Source organism: Rhincodon typus, chromosome 12 (genome assembly GCF_021869965.1).
Source record: "Rhincodon typus isolate 14 chromosome 12, sRhiTyp1.1, whole genome shotgun sequence".
In the NCBI taxonomy this organism is placed as follows: domain Eukaryota; kingdom Metazoa; phylum Chordata; class Chondrichthyes; order Orectolobiformes; family Rhincodontidae; genus Rhincodon; species Rhincodon typus.
Window position 1 is genome coordinate 32,435,835 of NC_063343.1, and position 25,513 is coordinate 32,461,347.

Below are 25,513 nucleotides of genomic sequence, written 5' to 3' on the forward strand. Positions count from 1 at the left end.
CTCTACACCTTGTTATCTCAGATTCTCCAGCATCTGCAGTTCCTACTATCTCTGAATGTCCTTGTAAATCTTTTCTGAACCCTTTCAAGTTTCACAATCTCTTTCCTATAGCAGAGAGACCAGAATTGAATGCAGTATTCCAAAAATGGCCTAATCAATGTCCTGTACAGCCACGCATGACCTCCCAACTCCTATATTCTATGCATTGACCAATAAAGGCAAGCATATCAAACACCTTCTTCAATACCCTGCCCACCTGCAACCCCAGTTTCATGAACTATGAACCTGCACTCCAAGGTCTCTATGTTCAGCAACACTCTCCAGGTCCTCACCATTAAGTGTATAAATCCTGGCCTGATATGCCTTACCAAAATGTAACACCTCATATTTACCTAGATTAAACTCCATCTGCCACTACTGGGCCCATTGACCAATCTGATCAAGGTCTCATTGTACTCTGATGTAACCTTCTTCACTGTCCACTACACCACTTCTCGCCTAAATAATTTTGAAATCCATTGTCATCCTCTATCACCTCTCTTAAATTGTGGGCTGCTGTGCAAATTTCCTATCTAAAGCAATAGTACCTGAACTGAGAGAATTTGGAAGAATGTAGTTCGGATATCTGCAAAAAATGTTTTTTTGAAACCTTGGCATGGAAGCTATTTGATTCTACTTTATGCCACTCTTCAGTGCCATTGTTTTCTCTATTACTAGCATTCTGCTTTGGTTACTTTTAATAACTTTCTTTCTCTGATTAAATTTAGCTTCCTTGAGATATCAAACATACTATCCTCCTCATAACTCATTTCAAAGCCTAGTCAAAATTTGTCCACATTTGACATTACAAATCCTTTTATAAAGTTCTGTACTTTTCGTAGTAAACAAGTACAAGTCATGAACACTGGGTAGCTATATCTTGCCTTCTTACAGTAAAGTTAACATGTTGTTTGTTTAGAATTCCAAAATAGTAATTAAAGTTTATGTGTAGGATGGATCCAATGGTTATTTTAGACAAAATTATTTTCTTTGATAGCAATTTTCATACTTAAAATTAAAATAAAATACTAAGAATTTCAAACACTGTTTTACCATTGCTACAAAGCTAAAACCTTCTCAACTGAGTCCAGCATTGGAGTCTTATATATCAAGTCATTTACAGCTGGGCCGTTATTTTTTATTACCCTTGTAATAGTCATAACAGAAACAAATACTAGGGGTCAGTTTATTTTAAATAGTCAATATCGTACATTCAAAAATCATTTGAAGTTTATAAGGAGATTGACAGTAAATCATATGATGTAAAATTATAGCTCAAGCGTCTGAATAATCCAACAGATTCTTCAGACACTTTGTTTAATCTCTTACACAGAAGGATGCTGCCCCCTAGCTAGTCCGTACAATTTTATCATCAGACACAATATTGAGCTGCTTATATATCTTGAGCATGGGTAAAAAAAATACGTATTATCTCGGAAACATTTTTTTTTACAGGAGCAGAATTTCAGCAAATTATGCACTAGATAAATTAATGACCTTAAATTGTGCTTCATAGAAAAAATTTCTAAAAATTCTCAAAAAAGTATACAGGCTAAAAAAATGACCACCTCATTTGGTGCTGCCAGTTTATAATGAGCATTAGACTTTGTAATTTTATTTTACTCATAATATGGTGAAATTAATGTCATACCATTTATATTTTAATGTATTTGTTGCTATAAAATTGATAAATTTAACACTGTTTCTATTACCTTCTCTAAAGTGCATCATTTTGTACCATCATAGAGCCAATGTAATATACATTTTTCTGGATTGAAGCATTTCAGATAGACATAAGTAACTAAGCAGCACATGTATCTCCACACAAAACTTTTCTTTCACTATGCCACAAAAAGAATACCTTCTTATTATCTCAAATATCTTCAGAGATAATTAGTTCTGATATTAAGACAGCATCTTTCTGACTGTCGTCTTTTCTTCTTATATTCATATTTTTTTGATTGATTTTATTTGTTTCTTTAATTTCTAATAATTTGACTTCATTTTTGGTGAACATTGCTTATTGACATAGTCTACTTAATATTGAAAGATGAGTTTGAGATTAGGCACTTCCTCAGCAGACATTATTTCCCCTTGCTTTTGTATGTATCTTGATGATCAAGATTACAGCAGTACTGGTGGAGGTCTAGGAAGGTCATCTGTCCACTCTTTTTGAGCTGCAAATGATTTGTAGGGTAGGATGAAATTGAAAATAAAGAGAAGAATGGAACTAAACCTGGGATGAAAATCTATACATTCATACATTGTAAAATTAAATGGCAAATTGGCTGTAACAATATGAGAGTTCTACTCTTTTAAGAATTGCGTGGGATCATGTAGAACATGCATGTGATTGTTAATCTTCTGAACAATGCAATCAGATTGATCCAACAAGACTTATAACTGCACATGGCAAATCCTTCTGAAAAGAAGTTCACTTACAATACTGAGAAACTCACATTTCTTAGGGCTGTACTTAATTAGGATCAGAGGAAGGAAGAAGGACTGCTACAATCTCTCTCATTTTGTGATGTGCATACGTATTGTGCAGTTTGTTGACCAGCTGTACCACTCAGTGGCAATCCAGATGAAGTCTTAGCTGATAAGCTACATGTGCTTGTCCTCCGCATCTGCTCAGGTATGAAGGTTGACATTGTCAAATTAGTGTTCCTGAAATCACTATATTGTTCTTGATTTTCACCAGTTGGCATTATAGATAGTTCAAATGAATTCAAGTCTACAAATGATGGTGAAAATTTAACAGAGCTCTCACTGACTTTAGAGAAATCATCTGTTTGTTTCTGGAACTGATCGATTTCGATTTCATTGTCCTCCTGCATACAGAGGGAAAACAAAGCAAAAAATTACTTTAACATAAAATAATTAAAATAATTTGGAATAATCAATGAAAAAATTAAACATATCTGAAGTTCTGTAGTTTTGGAAAAGGAGAAATGATTCTTAAGTTATAAGTATGATGCAGACAGTTCTCAGATTTTGTTGGGGAGGGAGTCTATAAAATGCACTTTTTTACCTCAGTATACATAATTTACCAAACCATGGCATTGAACTTTGGATGGATAAAGTTCAGTTTTATAAGGGCTCATGTAATGAACACAAACAGTGGTTGGAATATTGGAAAAATAGAGATTCTGGGTGCATAGGGGAAGGGTATTTCCCCTGGGTGAAATCTCCAGGCAAAATAGTCTCATGATTAGAAGTTGGTCATATATTACTGAGAGGCGAAGAATGTCATTCTCTTGGAGGGATAGGAGGTAACTGATTGAAACTATCCTGGCCATAGGATGGTGAAGGTGCAGTTGAGCGTCAAGTGTGCGTCAACATACATGCACCTTATATGCAATTGGATATCTAGAGGCATGAATTTCTCTATTGGACAGAACCTAACTGGGATAGCACTTCATCCCAATTAGTTTTACCTACAATGAGGTGCAAATGCATTCAGATAGGCTTCCTGGCACCTGAAATCAAGAGGGTTTGCTCAACTTTCAATGTTAGATAAATTGATGGCTAAAGTTTATCCCGGTATTAAGATTCTGAATTTTTGACTCTCACCCAATTAGGCTCCCCTGGCCATGTTTATTCATGCCTGCTATAGGACTAAAGACTTCCACCCACTGTTTCAACATTAAATAAATACTGTGTACATCATGAATATTTGAGAAATAGCAAAAGAGTGGCTTTAAACAGGTTGAAAGTACTGAAAGTCTAAAATATCCCTCAGAATCAGTGAACTGTACTCTGTGGTCCGTCACGAAACAGGGAAGATTAATAAGGAAATGGAAATCCTGTTGAAAAAATCATTGTTCAGTGAGAAGATTCTGCAGACTGGAAACTGCCAAACAGAGGGCTTAATATTAGGCACCAACTGTGGGGAGGAAAACAGGTATCCACCTGTAAAGAGGAGTATCAGGCCATCAGTTCAGTACTCACCATCAGCCTACCCGCTTAGTTCTGCCATGATTTTACAGATGGTGGATGTTGAGCCCACCTGCAGACCAAATAAGGCCCTCAACTTTTCCTTCCCATGACAACCCTTTCCCCTTCCTTGTCCAACATGTCCCTCCACCTTCCTTGCTTGAACTTGGCAGCCCACCCCCGCTGAGAACCCAAACCTACCTGGGATTGGGGTTCTTCCTCCTGGGCCTTTTGCAATTCTGGCATTAGCCACCAATCCTGATGTTGAACAGAGCTGCTGGCCTAGATAAGAGGAGACAGGATTTCTTACTGCAATTGGACGGAGGGCTCACCTCACTAATTAAAGGGTGTCACACAAAAAATAATTTGGTGGAATTGCCCTCAAACATTAAGCTGGGGTGACCACAGCCAATCTTCAAGGTATAATCACATCCATTGTTGCTCCTTCTAAGGGTAATTAAGTCATATCAGAGAACTAGAGACTCATAGCCTAATTTCCTTAATTGAAAAACTAATAAACATAGAACATAGAACTGTACAGTACTGGAACGAGCCCTTCAACCCATAATGTTGTGCCAAATATGACACCAAATGAAACTAATCCCTTCTTCCTGCCCTTCGTCCATATCCCTCCTTTCCTTGCATATTCATGTGCTTCTCTAAAAGTCTCTTAAAGACCCTAATTGTATCTGCCTCCACCACCACCCCTGGTAGCATGTTCCCCACTCCTTCCACTCTCTATGTAAAAAGTTCACCCCTCACATCTCCTTTGAACTTGCCCCTCTCACCTCGAATGCATGCCCCCTTGTCTTAGACATATCAACTCCATGAAAAAGATTCTGACCATCAACCCTATCTATGCATCTCATCATTTTACTGACTTCTATCACATCTCCCCGCAACCTCTGACGCTCCAGAGAAATCAACATGAGTTTTTCTAGCTTCCCCTTATAGTTCATGCCCTCTAATCCAGGCAGCATCCTGATAAACCTCTTCTGCGCTCTCTTCAAAACCTCCACATCCTTCCTGCAATGTGGCAGCCAGAATTGAAAACAGTACTCTAATTGTGGCCTAACCAAAGTCTTATAAAGCTCCAAAGTGCTATCCTGACTCTTGTACTCAATTCCCTGACCAAGAAAGGCAAGCATGCCATACGCCTTCTTCACCACCCTATATGCTTGCGTGACTACTTTCAGGGAGTTATGGACATCAACTGTAAGATCCCTCCGTATATCAATGCAGTTCTGGTCCCGCCATTAACTATATATTTCTCCTTTATATTTGATTAGCCAGAGTACAGCACCTCACACTTACATGAATTAAACTCCATCTGCCATTTCTCTGCCCATATCTGCAACTGATCTATGTCCCAATGTATCCTTTCAGAACCTTCTACACTATCCACAACTCCACCGATCTTTGTATCGTCTGCAAACTTACTGACCCACCCATCTACATTTTCATCCAAGTCATTGATATATATCACAAACAGTGGAGATCCCAGTACAGGAACACCACAAGTCACGGACCTCGAGCCTGAGAAACAACCTTCCACCACTATCCTCTGCCTTCTATGAGCAAGCCAATTCTGAATCCACGCGGCCAACTCACCATAGATCCTATGCATTTTAATCTTCTGGATGAGCCTACCATGAGGGACCTTGTCAAAAGCCTTACTAAAATCCATATGGACAACATCCACTGCTGTACCCTCATCAATCACCTTCATCTCCTCCTCAAAAAATGTAATCAGGTTAGTAAGACATGACCTCCCCTTACAATAAGACATACTGACTGTCCCTAATTAGGCCATGCTTTTCCAAATGCGCATAAATCATAATCCTAAAAATTCTCTCCAATAGCTTCCCAATGTAAGACTCACAGGTCTATAGTTTCCTGGATTATCTCTATTTCCCTTCTTGAATAGAGGAACTATATTAAGGTTTCAAAATTATGAACAATTTTGACAGGGTAAAGAAGAATCATCTGCTTCCACTAGTTGGCATGTCAGTAACTTTGAGGTCACGATTTGAATATTATCAACAAGAGAGCTAGGAGTAAGATGAGGAGAAACATCTTTACTCAAGGAGTTGTTAGGATTTGGAACATGCAGCATGGGAGAGTAGTAGAGGTACATTTCATAGGCAGTTTCAAAAGAGAACTGAATATATATTTCAAAGTGATGGATTTAGAGAGCTATGGAGATAGGCTAAGAATGGAACCAGCTGGGTAGCTCTTTCAGGAGCTGGTACAGACACAATGAGCTGAATGGCCTCCTTCTGTACTGTAAAATTCTGTGGTTCTATCATTCTATTAATAAAATGCATCCAAAGGGGAGAGAATTTAGCTTAGCAATCTCATTTTCTGAACAAGTTGTACTCTAATTAATAGAAATTATCCAATAATAGTCTTTATGTAAACTAGCAAAAAATAATTATTTAAGTTATCTAATGGAAAAATCTTCAGTAAAATAAGGGTAGAGGATATAAAGGAAAAAAAGAGGGTCCTAACAGGTGAAAATGAAATGAAGTATAGAGTGCGATTTTACATGTGTCTTTTTTCACTTTCAGGTATATACAAATTACAAACTTCATGCAACATATAATGACATAAAACTCATCTGAATTTAAGACCATTAGACCATAGGAAATAGAAACAGGAATAGGCATTCAGCCCACCGAGCCTGCTCAACCATTCAATAGGATCATGGCTGATCTGACATTCCTCACATTTATTTTCCTGCATTTTCCCTCTAAATTTAAATATATTTGAGGACCCTACCCCCACAGCTCTCTGAGGCAAGGAGTTCCAAAGACTCACAACCCTCCAAGAGAAGAAATTCCTTCTCATCTCAGTCTTAAATTCGCACCCCTTTGTTTTGAGACTGTATCCTCTAGTCGTGGACTCTCTCATGAGAGGAAACACCCTCTCAGCATTTACTGTGTCAAGCCCCTTAAGAATCCAATATGCTTCAATGAGATCACCTCTCATTCTTCTAAACTCCAGCGAGTAGAGTATGAACTAGCCAAGAATTTCCAGAAGTTGATTATGGAGAAATTATAGGGATTTAGTACACAAGTTATACTGCTATCTTTGTGCAAATATACTCCCAAAACTGTTCAACATTGATCCATTTAACTGGAACTTGTCATCAATTCAACAAACCTTTGTGTTTTTAAGGAAAGTCTTAACAAAGTACTCACAAATATTTACTCTTAAGTCACTCAATAGAGAAAGTACTTGGAATAGTTTCCCATTGCTTCCCCCATGATTTTCTTGTATTTTGAGTACTTTCTCCTAGATAGTCTATAAACAAGGATAAAAAGCATCACCGCACCTATCGACTCATTAGTATAAGTTTTAAAATTAATTAGCTTTGCATAGAAAGATGTTTGTGGATATTAATGTGTTCAATAATATAATGGAACTATACTAATGACAAAATGATTACAGGTAGCTTAGTACTGCTATTATTTTAGCCTTGTAATTTATTTTAGCTTGTCCATGATATCAAATTCATTAACATCCCAGACGTTTCAGTAGGATTACTGTTTTAAAATAAGAACACTCCAAAAACAAACAGATATATCATGCAAAACAAAAGGTTGATATATTTTATTTAATTGTTTATGGGATATGAATATCATTGTCAAGCCAGAATTTATTGCCTATCACTAATTGCCCTTGAAAAGGTGGTGATGAGCCACCTTCTTGAATTGCTGTAGTCAACATAGTTTAGGTACACATAGGGAGTTCCAGGGTGATACAGTTCCAAGGCAGGATGGTGCGTAGCTTGGAGGGAACTTGCAGTCTCCAACAAGTTTGTTGTTTTTTTAAAGATGGTTAAATAGATGACCATTCAGTATAAGAAAATAAATGAAAATTAAATAACAGTGCACCATAAGAGTAAGAGGATTTATGTAAATATTTGCTTAAATCTTTGGAGTTAATTGTAGTATAAAATCTAGACTTCTGAGAGATCTGAGTTATAAGTATTACCTCTCTAGGAGAGTCTGTTTTCTTTTCACCTTTCCACCAAATTTCTACCACAGCAGCAATGAAAGCCAAAATAACACCCAAAGCAAGAAAACAGAATGCTCCAGCAAAGTTTTGCAGATCCATTGGGCCTCCTTTTCCATGTGTCTTAACATGACTTTGCAAATCACATTTCCCAACTTTGGGCCACCATTTCTGTTTTAGGGCATCCAGTTCACCACTTTGTTCAAGTTCTAGAAGCCTGAATTAAAAATGCAGAAAATATGTTTAAGGTCAATTCCATTCAGTGAGTGATATGATTTAATTACTTACAAATGACAATATGCATTTATACAGCATCTTTAACATAGATAAATATCTCACAGCATTGCATAAAAGCATAATCAGACAAGAATTGACATCATATGAAAGAAGCTGTTTTCAGAAGAAGTGACTGACAGCTTGATGAAATAGGTAACTTGATTTTAAAGAAGAGGTGGGAAGTCTGAGGACTCGTATCCCTGATCCCAGAACCCAGATAGTTGAAGACAAAACTGTCAATGTTGAATGTGAAGAGAGTTAGGAATGCTCAAGTGTTTGAAGTTTGGGACAGTTTTGGATTGGAGCACAGATTAGAGAGATGGAGAGGGATAAGGTAATGAGTGAATTTGAATAAATCAAGTCATTTTTATGTAACAAAGGCATTAATGAGGATTTTGGATGAAAATTGGCTGAAGGAGATAGTGGATCAATTTAGCGATAAAAGGAGGACACCTTCACAATGGATAGGATAAGGTGGTAGAAGTTCTATATGAGGTAAAACAAAATGTTTATTCAGCTGTTACCCATGACAGCACTAAGTAAAGAATTGCAATTCGTAGTGAGAGAATGGAGCTTACCAAGGATGGGAAAAAAACAATTGTTTCAGTTATCCCAGTTTTTAATGGGAAGTAATTGTGATTTACAGCAAGAGGCAGTAGAAGGACCAAAGAACAATGATGCAGAGTGGAACTGGTGTCAGCAGTGCTTTATTATTTTCCCTGAGGATTTTTGCTTTAGTTGTATATTACAGTGCCTTCTTTTTTGCTTAAAGTTTTATAACTTAATTTATTATTGCATTAATCCTGCAACAAATAACTAACTATTTCCATGAAAGTTTATTAAAATGTTCTTTTCTGATTGTAAAATTATTTTAGAAGCTTTAGAGCCAAGATTATTTGTTCATCAGAATGAATTAAAGCAAACTGCATACAAAAAACGTTCTGTTGTTTTAATAATTTGGAACTTGTAATGTGTTCTTGAAGGGAAATATGCATTGTAGAGAATAAATCTAAGGAATGTATTTGCCTAAAAAAAATTTTAAAATGGCATTTTGTTACATAAATGTAAAATATACAAAATTTCCAAACATATTACTAAGAGTATTATTTCAAATTGGATCATAGCCCTAAAACTCTGGACATGTTCATAGGTCTATCAATATTTCAAGGTGGAACATTACACTAATTAAGATAATTAAATGAATTAAGATATAATTTTGGGACTTACTGATAGTGACTTTTACGATGTCAGGAAGTGAAACTGAGTCTGGATGATATTTTACTTTCACTAGAGGTTTGACTCAGTGGAAAGGCCCTGAGAAATATTTTCACCATTTGAAACACCTTATTATTTAAGTTTCACAACCCTCATGCTATCATAAATAGATTATTAATTCATGTCATGTAATGAAGTAATTACTGTACATTTTACTTGAAAAAAATGTGCTAAGTCTGCACTGCCAATCAGATGTCAGATGAAAACAAAACCACACATAATGTTTGATTGACAGAAAGGCTGCGCAGATGATTAATTTTACCTTCAAGCAAATTCAAATCTAGCAGAGGTCTCCTTCTGGGATTACTCCAGAAGTAAAATACTCTGAATGCTTGATGCATTCCAGATATTTAAGTTCAAATCAAAACTTATGCTACTGCGACAAATACACAGCAGCATAAATGGGAAAGTCTCACAATTTACCAACGCAGATGTGATTAAAGGGCCATGATGAATATATTAAAGATACTTATTTTTGAAGGGGCAAAAACATAAATATAAACATGTATACATAATGAATTAAACATGGATTACTTGATTTAACATACAATTTCAACAATTGAATATTCACATTGGTTAAATTTTTTTGAGTAGCAATTTCATATCTACATCAAAAACAATGTGCTTCCTCCCATGCTGGCTTCCCCTGATCCTCATCTTCACTTCCAAGGGATGTAGATTTCTTTGGATATGATAGTCTACTGATTTAGACATTCTCTTACAGATCCGGTTGGAGCACGTATAACATCATTGTGCCCTATTTCTGTCTTCCCAAACTATTCACTATGCTAGGATCATCTTGAAATGCAAAAATAAACTACAGCATCTTTTCTCTACTGCAGACCATCTGCTGAAACCCCATTTACTGTAGGATATATCTGCCAGTGAGGCTGAGCCTGGATCTCATGTTCTGAGGAGAGGCCATTGTTGCCTTCCATCATCTTGAAAATCACAACAGAATGCACAATGGAACAGAAAATGGCTACAATGACACCTGAAGTGGTTGGGGTAAATGCAGACATCTGTGAAGGAGGGGTCTGCACATTTTAGCTACAAGGGACCCTTTGAAGGACAACACCAGTAGACAAAACATCCCTATCCAGTAAAGATGAAACACACTTGTGAGTTCAGCATTCATTACAGCACATGCATTAGTTACATTGTGCAGTCCAACTCCTTGACCCAAGCACATCTGACCATTTCACCCAGGCTATTGGCCAAACCCCACTGATATCTGTGATGCAAGAGCAATGTCGGTGCACTTGGAAAAATGGGGCCGAGTTGTCAAGTTCACAGTCCCCTGTGATTTCTCCCATTAAATGCAACGGTGCAGCAGCTGCTGACTTCACAACTTGGCTCACTGATATTGTTTAGGGATAAGAAGGGATTACTTTAGTACCTTCAGGAATTTGGAGCTATACAGGGATTTGCAACACATAACAGCAAGAAGTGAACATGTATTTACAAACATGAGAACTTATTTACAATCAAGTAACATCCATCCACTATATGCCCTCAAAAGGTCCTCTTCTTTCTCTCCTTCACACTTTGTCTGAGTTCAGTCCCTAGGTCCATGCACGTTTGGGGAAGAGGGAGGCTGCTGTACAGTGCAGCCCATTTCCCTTGGAGCTTTGATTGGCTGATCCCAGGGGTATTTGTGTCTAGAGGGCCTATGCATGCTGAATGTGCCCTTTGGATTCCCACAGGGCTGAGGGTAGTGGAGAGAGTGGAGGCAGAAGGCCAAACAGCTCTGGAGTGTCCTGAGAGGAGCCCAGTTGAAGCCCATATCTGGTTCCTTTTCTGGCCGGTGCTTACTGGCATCACCCTGTCATTTTGTGAGGAAAGAGCACCTACATTGACATCAAGGTTCCTCATTCCCTTGTCGTTTGCGTTGGGACAGCGGTGGCTAGGACAACAGAGCTGAATATCAAAAAGACCCTGGAGGTGCCTGGACCAGGCTCTCCATGGCAGCTTTCAACTTGTCCATGGAGACAGCAAGATGGTTTTATGCCTGAAGCAGTAGGGTTTCAAAACTGCTGCAGTCCTGTAGCTGTTGCATTAGGTTGTTTAGACTTACCAACAAACTTGCCCACATCTCCTGTGTATGCTTGAGTCCAGTATGTCATCACAAATGGCCAACAAGATACGGTTTTCTCCTGCCTGGGTTTCAGCAGGTGCCTGGTCTCTGGCAGTACCACTAGTGCCACTGGCCTGGGCCATTTCTATCTTGACCAGCTGTGGAGAGGTGGCAGTGAAGAAGTGCTTGCCAGCATCTGCTCCTGACTCTAGTTGAGAGAAAATACCCACTGAAATGTTGGTATCTGTGCTGGTGGGGGTGAAGGGGCAGACATGCCTCAGCTTCCTCTGAGGCAACCAGGTTCTTTCCCTCAGAGGTGATTGAGGGTATGCCTTGTGGGACCCTCTTGATTGCAACCAGCAAAGACATGCTGCTGGTACCTGTAGGACATAGTAGAATGAAACTGTTGCACTGTGGGTTGTAAATTCTGGCAGGGAGAGACATACATTGACACAGGGGTTAATGTGAGAATTGTACAGGAAATGAACAATGATTTTTACTGGGCTGCCAGGACATGAATATCTCTGCATTTTCACAGGAACTTCAGAACTTATTCTATTTACTCATGGAATGAGGGCATGGCTGGCTAGGCCAGCATTTATTACCCATTCCATATTGCCCAGAGAGCAATTGTGAATCAACCATATTGCTGTGGGTCTGGAGTTACATGTAGACCAGACCAGGTAAGGATGGCAGAATTCCTTCCCTAAAGGACATGAATGAACCAGATGGGTTTTTGTCCTGACAACTGATAATGGTCGTCAATGAGACTCTTAATTCCAGATTCTTGGAGTGCACGTCAAGAGCTCCTTGAAAATGATGTTGCAGGTAGATAGGATCGTGAAGAAAGTGTTTGGCATGCTTGTCTTTATTGGTCAGTGTATTGAGTATAGGAGTTGGGAGGTCACATTGTGGCTGTACAGGACATTGGTTTGGCCACTTTTAGAGCATTGTGAGCAATTCTGGGCTCCCTCCTATTGGGAGAATGGTATGCAACTAGAAAGGGTTCAGAAAAGATTTACGAGGATGTTGCCAGGGTTGGAGGGTTTGAGGTATTGGGAGAGGCTGAATAGACTGAGACTATTTTTCCTGGAGTGTCGGAGGCTGAGCAGTGACCTTACAGAAGTTTATAAAATCATAAGGGGCATGGAGAGGGTACATAGACAAGGTCTCTTCCCTGGGGTAGGGAGTCCAAAAACTAGAGGATATAGGTTTAAGGTGAAAGGGGAAAGATACAAAAAGGGACCTAAGGGACAACCTTTTCACACAGATGATGGTGCATATATGGAATTAGCTGCCAGAAGAAGTGGTGGAGCCTAGTACAATAACAACATTTCAAAGGCATCTGGATGGGAATATGAATAGAAAGGTTTTAGAGGGATATGGGCCAAATGCTGGCAAATGGGACTAGATTTATTTAGGATATCTAGTTGGCATGGATGAGTTGGACTGAAGGGTCTGTTTCCATGCTGTACCTCTCAATGAATTTATAAATGAAAACAACTTGAGTGAGAGGTAAAAGTGAGAAAAAAAAAGAGAAATGCAAAGGTTAAATTGGAAGAAAGTGAGAAAAAAGGCAAAATAGAAAGGAAGGAGAAACAAAAGAAAAAAGACACACTGGAAATAGAAAAGCTGGAATTGGAAAATGAGGATAGATTAAAACAAAGAGCAACAAAAAGACAGGAGAAAGAGATTGACAGGGAAATATCCTTTAAAAGGCTTGAACTCCCAAGGAATAATCCAATATGACTCAACCAGAAAATAAAGATTAAAAGTAAGAACAAAAATGTAGTAGCTTAGAGGATCGTTGTGATTCCAATAAGGGACCTAATTTATTAAAGTCTGATATAAAGAAAGAAAATCTTCATTGTAATAAGACAGGACGTACCAAAGACAATTGCTGGAAGCTAAATGGGAGACTGCTGGCCATTGTATTAAAGTTCAAGGGGTCTTCAGAAAGTGAATTTAGTATTAAAACTGTTGCTGCAGTTGAGAGACAATATGTTTATTTAGAATATACCAGGAAGGGATAGATGATTCAGAACAATTAAGAAAATTCTTGCTTAAACAGTGATAATAAAATCAGACCACTGGAGAAATTTTTCTTAAATTTTGAAAAAAGATATTTACTTATGCTTTGAATCAATGATATATACTAACGCAGGTATTGAAAGACACTAAAGTAATTCAGTCACTGATGTTGGATGATGATACTATTTGTCTTCCAGAGAGTTTAATGATGAAGAAAATATACATTGGAGGAATACACATGTAGAGTTTGATTAAAGAATGGAGAAGTTGTAGTTGGAATAGTTCAAAATTATTGGTCTCACTTATGGAGGTAAGATCATAGAATCACAGAATCCCAACAGTGTGGAAACAGGCACTTCGGCCCAACAAGTCCACAACAACCCTTGGAGCATCCCACCCAGTCCCATCCCCCATAACCCACACATCCCTGAACACTATGGGCAATTTAGCATGGCCAATTCACCTTGCCTGCATATCTTTGGACTGTGGGAGGAAACCGGAGTACCCGGAGGAAACCCACGCAGACACAGGGAGAATGTGCAAACTCCACACATACAGTCACCCGAGGGTGGAATCAAACCCGGGTCCCTGGCGCTGTGAGGCAGCAGTACTAACCACTGAGACACCGTGCCAGATACTGTGATATTATTGGAGGAACATCCTGGATTTTTTTTTTGACTGAGTCGTGACTAGATCTTAAGCATATAGAACTAAACAGTGGAAGGGCAAGTCTATGAAGAAGGGAAATGATTTGGAAATTCCATTATTGGATACAATTTTTGAAATGTTAAATATAAAGGATAAAAGTAAAGTGAATGAGGCTGACATGTTTAACCCATCTTCTTTAACAGAAATGCAACACATGGATACTGAATTGATAGAGTTATATCAAATGGGGTTGTGGGTTGTTTGTGCACAGTCTGAATTTGGTGGGGGGGCGGGGGAGGGGGGGGGTGGGGGAGGGGGGGTGGGGGTTGGTTAGGATCTGTCCATGGCATTTTTAAGGCTGTGGGCAGTTTAGATTTTGGGAGTGCCTGTTGTATTCACTGGCTGACACTGGTTACAGTCATAGGAGCAACTGAAGATGGTTTGGATTTTGTAGGATAGGGGAGTGGGCAGTCTTGGCGGGAGGGCTTAAGACAAGTCATAGTCACTCAAAATGGGTGTATGTTTGGGAGTCAGTCAATACGGGCATTAAAATTCTCAGTCATCACCGGTTTTCTACAGGTTCAGAGTGCAAATCGAATGCACCCAAATGGCAATCAGAAATCTCTGTCATGAACCAACAGTCTTCATGAATAGAAAAGAATTCCACTCTCTTAATGTTCAAGTTATTTCTAACTACAAACGCCACAGAATGCAGTGATCTATCAATAACTTACACATCCTGAACAACTAACAGGTGCCAAACTCTTTCAAAGGTCCTTGACCCATCAAAAGATAGATTTTAGATAACAAGGGATACCCCTTGACATGTGAAACCTATAGAAAACATTACTATCGTTGTGTGCTGCACTCCCAACAATCTCAGTCAACCAATGGGGGGAGTGGGAGCAGGGGTGGGGGGGGACAATTGACATGTGATTTTGCTATTGTCCACCTCATGGCCTGAAATGTTGACATGTGACTTCTTGAACCCCAAGCACAGCTTCAATTATGACACACAGCTCCTGTTCGTAGACTGTGCAGGTTACTGTGATACTTTCAGAAAGGTTCCAGCCTTTTGCCAGAACCTGACTGATTTCAGACACAATCTCTTCCTGCTGGCGTCATCACCCTTCAGGAGCAGCAGCCTAGGAATCTGTACCTTCACCAGTATAGCTTTCAGTAACTGGCTAATGACAGTTGTTAGATGGCCTGTCGGTCTTTTCCCTCTTGGAATATATAGATACCCTTGAGATTCTGCTATTGCTCCCATAAGATGTGTGTTCAGGGTCCACATTCTAGACCTTGGCTACTTTCCTGACCTCATTGTTACCTTGTGTCCTCTTGAATAATTTGTAAAACATTGCCTCCAATTCCCAATGTATAGCTGTGTGATTCTCTGATGGATCAGGAAATCTCTGTTCACCCACATTGCTGATTAGGGGAGAAGTTGCAAGATGCAAAATTGAAATGTAATACATTCCACTGATGTTGGAAGACGTTCCACATCTTTCACTTTGGAGAACCTCCTCATCTTTTATCGGTGGACTAGCGTTGCAATAGTGCATGTGTGGACTCAAAAATAAAACAAAGAACAACAGATGCTGGTGATCTGAAACAAATGCAAACACGAATTGTTGGAGAAGCTCAGCACATCTGGCAGCATTTGTGGGGTTAAAACAGAGTTAACGTTTCAAGTTTCTTCCTTAGAAGGGCAGACACATCCATCTTACATTTCAATCTACTGGGATCCTCTAGCCGATCTGCCTGATATTTCCCTGTCTCTCTCTGCAGATTTAACATGTTAACTTATGGGTGTGGACAGAGATGTCTTCAGCAGGGGCTCAACAGGTGATCAGGCTCTAGTAGTCCTCAAAGTTGAAGTTCTTGCTGTCAAATCCTTCCATTGACGGAATCCCTCCACATTTCTACAATCTCCTTTATCTCACAGCCTCCTGGGTATCTGCTCTTTCCTAATTCTGGCCTCCTAAGCATCCTGATATGAATTGCTCCCCCACTGGTGGCCTCGCTTTCAAGTGTCAACATTGTAAGCAATCGATGTTGTATTCTCGTAAACCTCTCCAGCTTTCTTCTTCTTCTTGTTCCTTTATGGCATACCCTAAAATTTGTCTCTTTGATCAACCTATTGGTCACTTGCACTAATATTACATTTGAAATAATATTACATTTGAGATTCGATGTTAAGTTTGTCTAAAAGTCCTCCTGCAAAGTGCTTTTGGAGGTTCTTTATTTCCTAAAAGGGAATATAAAAGTTGCTGTACTGTTAAAATGCAACTTAATCAGTTATTTTCATTGTGGCCATGCCTTAGCCCATATAGGCCATACGTTAAAATTAGAGACAGTATGCATTGGCTTTGCTGGGCTTAGTGCATAACATACATTGCAGACTGTTGATTCTTAAAAGAAATCTCAAAGCAAAAATACAACTCTGCATATTTACATGATTTTTGTAACTCATTCCTTTGTTGTAACATTATTTTGTTGTTGACTGAAAGTGTCTTCACAGATGTTGGATAAGCCTCAGAGATTAATTGCATCAGATAGGTGGAATTAGAAAAAAATACACAAAAATATAAAAATCTGCTGTTTTAATGATTGTATTATTACATGCTACACAACAATAAGCTTCATGGTTTATTTTTGATGAATAATGCATGCTGCACTTAACCTTATTGAATTTTCTCCCTTGTTTACAGAACACATTCTGGTAATTTTATTCAGCGTCAATACATTTGTCAGGGGGTCAAATACTTAAAACCCTGCACTAATGAATTCCCTAGTGCATTTTTGAAAGTTAGGAGTAAATCAAAAGTAAATCAGTTTCATTCCATCAAATGCTAACTCCAATTACCAGCATCCTAGGATTTTTCTTTTCCATTTTGGCAAGAAACTGGAATAGCATAGGCAGAGTATAGCACGCTCACAGGAAATGCAAAAATGAGTTCTCTTAAAGGACATGCAACTGCAATAGTTTTCCTTATATTCTTATCTTTTCTGTAACACTGATGGATATTTTCTCTTTTCAGTATTTATTCTTTATATGTGAGTTCTAAATTTAATTATATTTAAGTGGATGCTTGCAACAAATGTCTGAATACTTACTATCAGGTAGCTGCACTTACTGCAGTAAGTATCATGAACAGTTAAAGAAATAACAAACCTAAAGTCTGAGTAGCAAAATTTTCTTTATTGACCTCAATGGTATGATAAATGATTGAACTTCGGGTCAGAGAGAGAAATTATGAGCCTTGACGCTTCTCCCCTTACCTCACGCCCTGCCCGCATTTAACCCTTGACAACTTGTGTTGAGTTCCTTTGTGATACCTTTTTGTCCAATAGAATACAATAATGAAGGACAGAAGGAAGCCATTCAGGCAATCAAGTCTGTCCCCAGATCTTTAGAAGGAAAATTAATTTTGTCCCAGACTTCTGCACCACCACATCTCCAGCCTCTCACACACCCATTGTTTTAATCTAAGTATTTCTCCAATATCCTTGGATCTGTATCCACCTCGATACCAGGGAGGTAGTGCATTCTGATTCCTAACCACTCTTTGTGAAGGATCTCCTCATCTTGCCTTTGGTTCATTTGCCTATCAATTTAAATTAAATCTGGACCATCTGAATATTTATCCGTCAGCCATTTGAAAAAACGTTTATCAATTCTATCAAAATCCTTCATAATTTTATATATCTCCATTAAATTCCCTCAGGGATTTTGGATCTTAAGACAGCATCCTCAGTTTTTCATAATCCTTCATCCCTAGAGCTATTTCAGTAAATCCCACTGAACCCTCTACAAAATCTTCACATCGTTCTGTCACCAAGAGATAGAAATCATGGACACAGTGAAATTCAACCGTATCATGTAGGTTCAGCCAAACTTCTTCACTCGTGTCCTTTATGTTTCCATTTGAAAAGCCCATTAAAAGCTCAGTTTTAGTATGATGCACTTTACAACAACACCTTTGTTAGACTATTGCATACAACTTGATTGTTCATATTATACATTTAGCTTTGCTTCTTTGAACCTGGCCCTACGTCAACATAATTACTTTGAGAACAAAAACAAAGTTGCTGGAAAAGCTCAGCAGGTCTGGCAGCATCTGTGAAGGAGAAAACAGAGTTAACGTTTCAGGTCTGGTGACCCTTCCTCAGAACTCAGTTCTGTTTTCTCCTTCACAGATGCTGCCAGACCTGCTGAGCTTTTCCAGCAACTTTGTTTTTGTTCCTGATTTACAGCATCCGCAGTTCTTTTGGTTTTTAATTACTTTGAGGGTTTTTTCTTGATATTTTCTGAAGACTTGTTTTATAATTCTGGAGGTTACTTTTTGGTTCTCCAAAGCACCATTTTTATTCTCACTAACTCATTTCTTAGATGATGTAGACACAAAGAGTTTGGTTACAAATTAATGACATATGGGTGTCAGTCTTCTTTCGTTGAAGTGTTTTATAACTATGGAGGTCAATCTTCCAGACTAATGGTTTTAAACCAGCATCTTTCAGAAAACAAGAGTCTGAGCAGACTCCTGGAGTGTTACTGAAAGTTAATTTATATTGTGGGGTTGTGTAACAGGAGAGAGAATACATTGAATGCTATTAATTTGTTTCTGAGTTCAGAATAATTAACGATTGATGTAAGCTTGGAAAAACCTAGAAACTGGAAAGCTTTTAAAAAGTTCAGAAGAAACCTGATTAGGGTCAACAATAAGTATAGTCTGTCCTCGAAAGAAGGGATTGTTCAGACGACTTAAAGAAATAAGTGTTGTAAGGGTGACGTGAGGTTTTTTCTCGACACAGCAAATTGTTAGGGTATGAAATGCACTGCCTGGAAATATTTTGGAGTCAAGATCAAATGTGGAACTCAAGAGGAAATTGAATGTTAATTTGGATAGGAGCGATTTTCAGGGATATACAGAAAGGGCAGAAGATTAGCATTTGATAATAGAGCCAGACTAGATGGGCAGGCATGATAGGCCAAATGGCTGCCTTCTGCATCATAATAATCCTGTGAATCTGTGAAGTTATCTCAGCAAAAGAGTGTAATTTGTGAAAACTTCCAGACCAGGAGTGTTTGGTTAGAGATCTACATTGGTGGCTGAGAATATTTCAAGACAAAGGTCTCAGATTTGTAAGCATTCACAGAAAAAGTTTCACAGTACACAGGACCAGAACTGAAGAAAAGCAGTCAACCTATTCTGATAGGGAATGGAAATAACGGCTTTAGGGAGTAGATTATTTTTTAAAAAATAACTTTTAATCTGTGTTTTATGTAGACATCTTGTTTTTTTAAAATTTATTTTGTGTAATAAACAAAATCTGCAGTCTGGCACGCTTATGCATCAGGGAAACGCCATAATGTTGATTACAAAAAAAGATATGATCTATCAAACCAGATTTAATTCTGAATTCTGATTTGTCCAGTAGCCCCATTAGATCAGATTGTAAAAATACTTCTGCATTTGAGTTGGGATATAGGATATTTAGAATCAATTATTAACCTTCCATTAAACACAAAGCCGCAGCACAGAAGAAAAACAGTAATTTGCTTGACACTATAGTTTTAAAATTGGTACATGAAAACATGGACAAATTGGCAATTTTCTTTTTAATTGCTTGGTATTTCAGAACTTAAATATTGCTAATATGTGACACAAAGTCAGAGTTTTTCATCTGGCACTTATCAGGACTAGGGTGCAAAAAAAAACTTGAAAAAAAGACACCAATTTATACAGCAGGAGAAGAGGGTGCTGACTGATTAGGTATCAGGGGCAGGGAGGTGCAGTAGTTAGAATTAACTGCCAATCTTAGTTGTCAGACCAGCCATGCTCTGGATGGTTATGATGTTACCATGGGGGTACAACAGAAATTGGCAGTTTCCATGACATCCTTTACAAACAATGTAAAAATTACAAACTGTGTATAAATTCCTGTACCTGCATAAAACTGTGTCTTGTGTGTCAATATATATAGCTTCTAGCACAGGCAAATGCATCACACTATGAGCTCAAATGACAAACATAAACTGGTTTCTGGTGGAACTCATCATTCTCCTCCCCAACTTGCTGATTCTTTCCTCTACCACCTGTACAGCTCCTTCTTTGCCCTACCTTGCAGCCTTTTCCTTCCCCCCGAACCTGTAAACTCCTCCTTTCCCCCACCCCACATCTTTGCAACTTCCTCCTTCCTGCTTACAACTTTCCCCTCCACTTCTGTGTGCAGCCTTTTCCTTTTCTACTTCCATCACCCCATGTAGCCTCATCATTCCTCTCTATTACAGTAGCAGGTTCTGCTTTCCCTGGACCTGGCTGTAGCAATCCTCAAGGACTGAGCTGTGCCTGGGCACCCCTGAAGTGAGTTGTGGGAGCGGCATCAGATTCTGAAGTGGCATGAACAGGTATTCAAAGAAAATGCCGAAACTGTAGAGAAAGATTTCAGACAGTTGGAGGTTCAAGCTCTTGTGTTTCAGAATTGACAATAAGTAATAAACACTTTGATGGAAAAGGAGTGAAGGGAAAATTAAAGAATGTATCAGAGGAATGTTTTTTACATTTTCCTTGGACTGTATCTCACAGGGGTCTGAGTGCCATGGGCTATAATGAGGTCTGGTGACAAACATGGCAAGACCCAGCTTGGCATTGGAAGAACCTCGCACCATTGTTCATGCTTCTAACAAATTATAAAATGAAGATTTCTTGCAAGGTAGCAGTAAGTAGCAACTGACAGTGACCTTTGCTTATTAAATGCCTTGTTAACAACCAAACTTACCTCATCAGTTAGAAGGTTGAGGGGTGATCTTTTCGAGGTTTATAAAATCATGAGGGGCATAGATAAGGTGAATAGCAAAGGTCTTTTTCCTAGAGTGGCGATGTTCAAAACCAGAGGGCATATCTTTAAGGTGAGAAGAGAAAGATTTAAAAGGGGCCTTAAGGGCAATGTTTTCACACAGAGGCTGGTGCGTATATGAAATGAACTACCAATTGAAGTGCTAGATGCAGGTACAGTTACAACATTTAAAAGACATTTGGACAGGTACATGAATAGGAAAAGTTTATAGGGATATGGGCCAAGTACAGGGAAATGGGACGATTTTAGTTTTGGGAAACATGGTCAGCATGGATGAGTTGGACCGAAGGGTCGATTTCCATGTTGTATGACTCTATCTTCTCATCTTTCCAAACACAGCAAACATCCTAGACTTCAGGAACACTCAACAAGAATCTAAAGTCAGCACCTGGTGTGTTCAGATTGCTGCTTGTTCTGAACGACCTCCATGTTGGAAAATGGACATGCTCTATTGGCCCTGGTGACATGAACCCCATGGTGCATGGACATTGCCATTCAATATGTTCCGTGCACCTTCATGATTTGTCTTTGAGCCACTTACAAGATGTTCTGCCCTTCAATTCTACAACCATCATTGCAATGCTGCAGCAAGGACGCTGTGCGCTGTGGTTAGGTTGTAGGATTAGGCTATAACTCAGTACTCTTCACTTGCTCTCATAGCATTCACCAACTCTGAAGCCACTGGAACATTCACAGTATCCCTGGCTCTCTCTAATTTTTTTGCGTTTTGCCTCCTCAGCTAGAGATATCAGGCTCATTTTACTGCAGTCCTTAGTCAAGGCAAGTGGTATAGCATTCACTCAGGAGTCTGCAGCAGAGTAAGTGAAGAAAAGGCAACCCCTCCAGTCCTAGTTGTGCTTGGGGTGGTCAGTCAGGATACTCTCCGCGTTAGGTATGAGGAGTTGAATGGCAGCTGCACACAATGTGTCTTGACTCTATTTTGCCCTGTTATGGGCTCTTTTCCTCCGGAGATGAGAGACAGGCAGGTGTTAGGGAGATGAAAATGGGTGGCTGTAGGTAGGGAAATGTCTTGAACGAATGAGTAGGCACCATAGAGGGCATGCACAGTTAGTGCTGTCAGGGTTGGACTGGATGTTAGCGAGTGAGGGAGGATGTTGCCAGCAGTAATGAGAGTGGTAGAGTGTGTGCTTTGATGGGAGGTGGATACAGTAGTAGAGATAGAGTGAGTGTGAAGGTATTGAAGAGAAGATGGTGGTAGTTATGCTAGTGGATTGGAGAAAGTCATTGGTGTTCTTCGTACAATGCTAGACATTCCTTCAATTGACTGAAATTGCTTTAGACAAGTGGCAACCTCAGACCAGGCTGGCGTGGTTTGGTGCCATGGCCTCCAGTGCTGATCTTGGGCAAGGTGGAAGTTCAGGTTGGCACCGCCACAACCAGCAGTACCTCTAGGACCCTGCCCACAAAGCAGGGCAATGATTTCTCTCTATTTGCCATCTCCAGGGTAAATGTGAGAAACCTTACAGGGCAGCTCTGAACTGACCATACTTGTCTGGGTGCAGAAGAGACTTTTAAAGATGCTGCTGGCACAAGGGATGCCAGTGAATTCCAGGATATCTCTGAGTGGCAAGTTTTTCCAGGAACAGAGTGTGGTAAGATAGGGTAGAACTCAGATACGGGAGACACCATAGAGACATGGTTGATAATTAATTTGGTGATATTTATAAGAGTATTTGAAAATATGCGAGGCCTCACAGCAACAAGCCATTCAAATAACTTCACACAACTCAGACTTAACGAAGAAAAATATGTTTTCCTTTGCTCTAATTTTTGTTTTGCCTTTTCTTGCCAGCTTTCAATAATTTTTGTATCCATAATTTCTCTTGCATTTCTTGATATTGCCTGACAACAATTTTATGATTCAAGGATTATCCTATTTTGTGCACTCTATTGTTTTTCCTATTTTCTCCCTTGTTTTCAGCTGATTAATACCATTGTTTAAGCTTATGATTTTCCTCTGAAGAACTCTCCAAGTCCACTTAACTGTCTTTTCCCTCAAACGTTACTGACTCTGCTTCAAGCTCTTTCTGACTTTGTTTCAGATTTCTAGCATTTCAGGTTTTTCTTTTTATTGAGCAAACCGTGAAATGATTTGGGTGTTCTCTGTGGAAGGGAAAGGAGACACATTTATTTGTTCCACTTTGATTCTCCCCTTGTCAGTTATAGAATTTCAGAAGAAAATGAAAGAAGCAAGTAATAGTCATTTTTTTGGATTGTAATTATTGTTAATATATTTTGTGACAGGATCAAGCCTTTTCTTTTTCTTGTACAGGATCAAGCCTGCCACTTTACCTGATCTGTTAACAGTGAAAAGGGGAAGGTTCAATAAAAGAACAGATTACATTTAGTAAAGTATCTGATCCTGTCACTGTCAAGAAGTAAGAAAAGCCTCTTATTTTTGCCTTCTTCACTTCAGCAGACTCAATAGATTTGAAAATTGAATTCATATGTCTAACACCCCAACATCAGGTATTAGTGTTTAATATGTCACTTTCATTTATGTTGCAAATGCATTCTCATCTATGTTATTATGATATTCTGCAGCTTTCACACAACTGAATAATTTAAATGTACAGCTAAAATATGTATTTTAAGATACGTTTACCTTGTACTTCTCTTTGTTAAAAATTTCAGATTAAAACAAAATTGTAAAACAATAAACTTTTAACATTTAATACAACATATTGAAATGAGACAGTAAATTAAACTATTTGCACATTACTATCAATTATAGGCACCATAGTGAAGCTCTATTATGAGTACATAATGGTCATAATTAGCACTCTGCTCTCGGCATGCTGGCTGGAATGATGTAATCTGCTGCCAAGCGCACTTCCAATAGACTGGAACCTTCCTCCCTGCTGATAATAAAGTACAGGTACTGCCTTTCCTGCAGAGGGCAGACTCCACCGATTGTTACATTAGCGTTCTTTCACTCATATCAGAAAACCTAAATACACATCTTTCATGAAGTGCGTTTGTACATTTTGCTTACTGATTAGAACAATACATTTTATATAAAATAAAAATTCAGCCCATCTACAGGATCAACTTTAGGACTATCTGCATATTTCTAGCATGCCGACAGAAGTTTATTTGCTGTTAGAACTCACTTGCATTACAATAATGCATTTGTTGTACTTTAACATTTTCCATTCAGGCAATGGAAAGCACTGGCACAAATATTAATTAACAGTGAAAATGCAAAATACATTTTCCAAATTTAAATTTCAGGGCTTCACACCAAGGTATTCTGTACTTTGAAAATTTTTGAACTGATTTCCAGATCATGCCCCCATTCTGTCAGAATGTGCATGTTGGTTTAATTTTACAGGAGGTCATCCTGTAGGGGTGACCATCGGCCTAGAGATACAGGAGGGCCAGTCAGAGCAGCTGAAATGAGGCTGACCAACAGCCCAACTGTGAGCTTACTAGAGATGGCAGCAAAAGACAGGAGTACAATATTAATGATGGGACTGGGAGCAAATCCCTCATGTCCAGCAATATCTGGTGAATCCTTCTGCAGGTGAAATGGATCCATTTGCAAACCTTTGCAGATGAATGACCTGAGAATTAAGTATTTGGCCATTGCAAGTAGTGGATTTGTATCGCATGGCACCTTGACCACAGTAGTAGATAAGCTGCTGTCAAAACAAGAGTATCATGGTCTAATGAAAATATTGCAGCTTCTTTGGAAAATGTGGTTTAATCATCTTAAAAATTGGCTCACCAGTCTACGGTTGCTGCATTGTCAATAGCACCAAAAACTTAGAAGACTTGATGTAACGCTTTTGTTTTCTAAATTTCCTGAGTTGTTTACCCCCACACTCTACCCTACCTTCCTTCTTTCTTGTCTGGCAGAGCCACAGGGTGGAAGGTAACTTGTTTCCACTTTGCTTGGGAGGGACGGTGGGGGGCGGTGCGTCTGACCAGTCTAATCCCTTCCAGTGCAGGATGGTGGCAGAGTAATAGGGCTGTGTGCGGGATCTTGCCTGGAGCCAATCTGCTCTCATCTGCTTTCCTTCTTTGTTTTACTTTTGCAGATGCTCTTTATCTTTCACTCTATTTTCCTTCCCTTTTGGTCTTTTTATTTCTTTTCTGCAGTGGGTTGGTCAGCAGCACCAGCACGGCAGCGAGAGCGGGCCACATGCAGACTGCCATATGCGGCTTCTCCCGCTGATCTCCAGGCGATAAGTGGCTGGCAGCAGTCAATGTGTTTTCCTGCCAATCAGGGCCGGTGGCAGCAGCAGTAGTGAGGTCATTCTCCTGGCGTTCGGGGCTGGTGGTGGTGAGGTTGTCGTTCTCCTGGCGTTCGGGGCTGGC

At 39.1% G+C, this 25,513-nt stretch overlaps 1 protein-coding gene across 1 annotated transcript in view; it reads right to left on the reverse strand.

Annotated features, from left to right (window-relative positions):
- Positions 1-2,525: 2,525 nt before the first annotated feature.
- LOC109911032 (glutamate receptor ionotropic, delta-2-like) overlaps positions 2,526-25,513 on the reverse strand; it is a 477,476-nt gene continuing 454,488 nt past the window's right edge. The window contains exons 14-16 of the mRNA XM_048603965.1: positions 7,978-8,215; positions 4,180-4,260; positions 2,526-2,873 (exon numbers count right to left, since the gene is read on the reverse strand). Coding sequence (XP_048459922.1) covers positions 2,526-2,873; positions 4,180-4,260; positions 7,978-8,215 — 667 coding nt within the window. The remainder of the gene's footprint in view (positions 2,874-4,179; positions 4,261-7,977; positions 8,216-25,513) is intronic.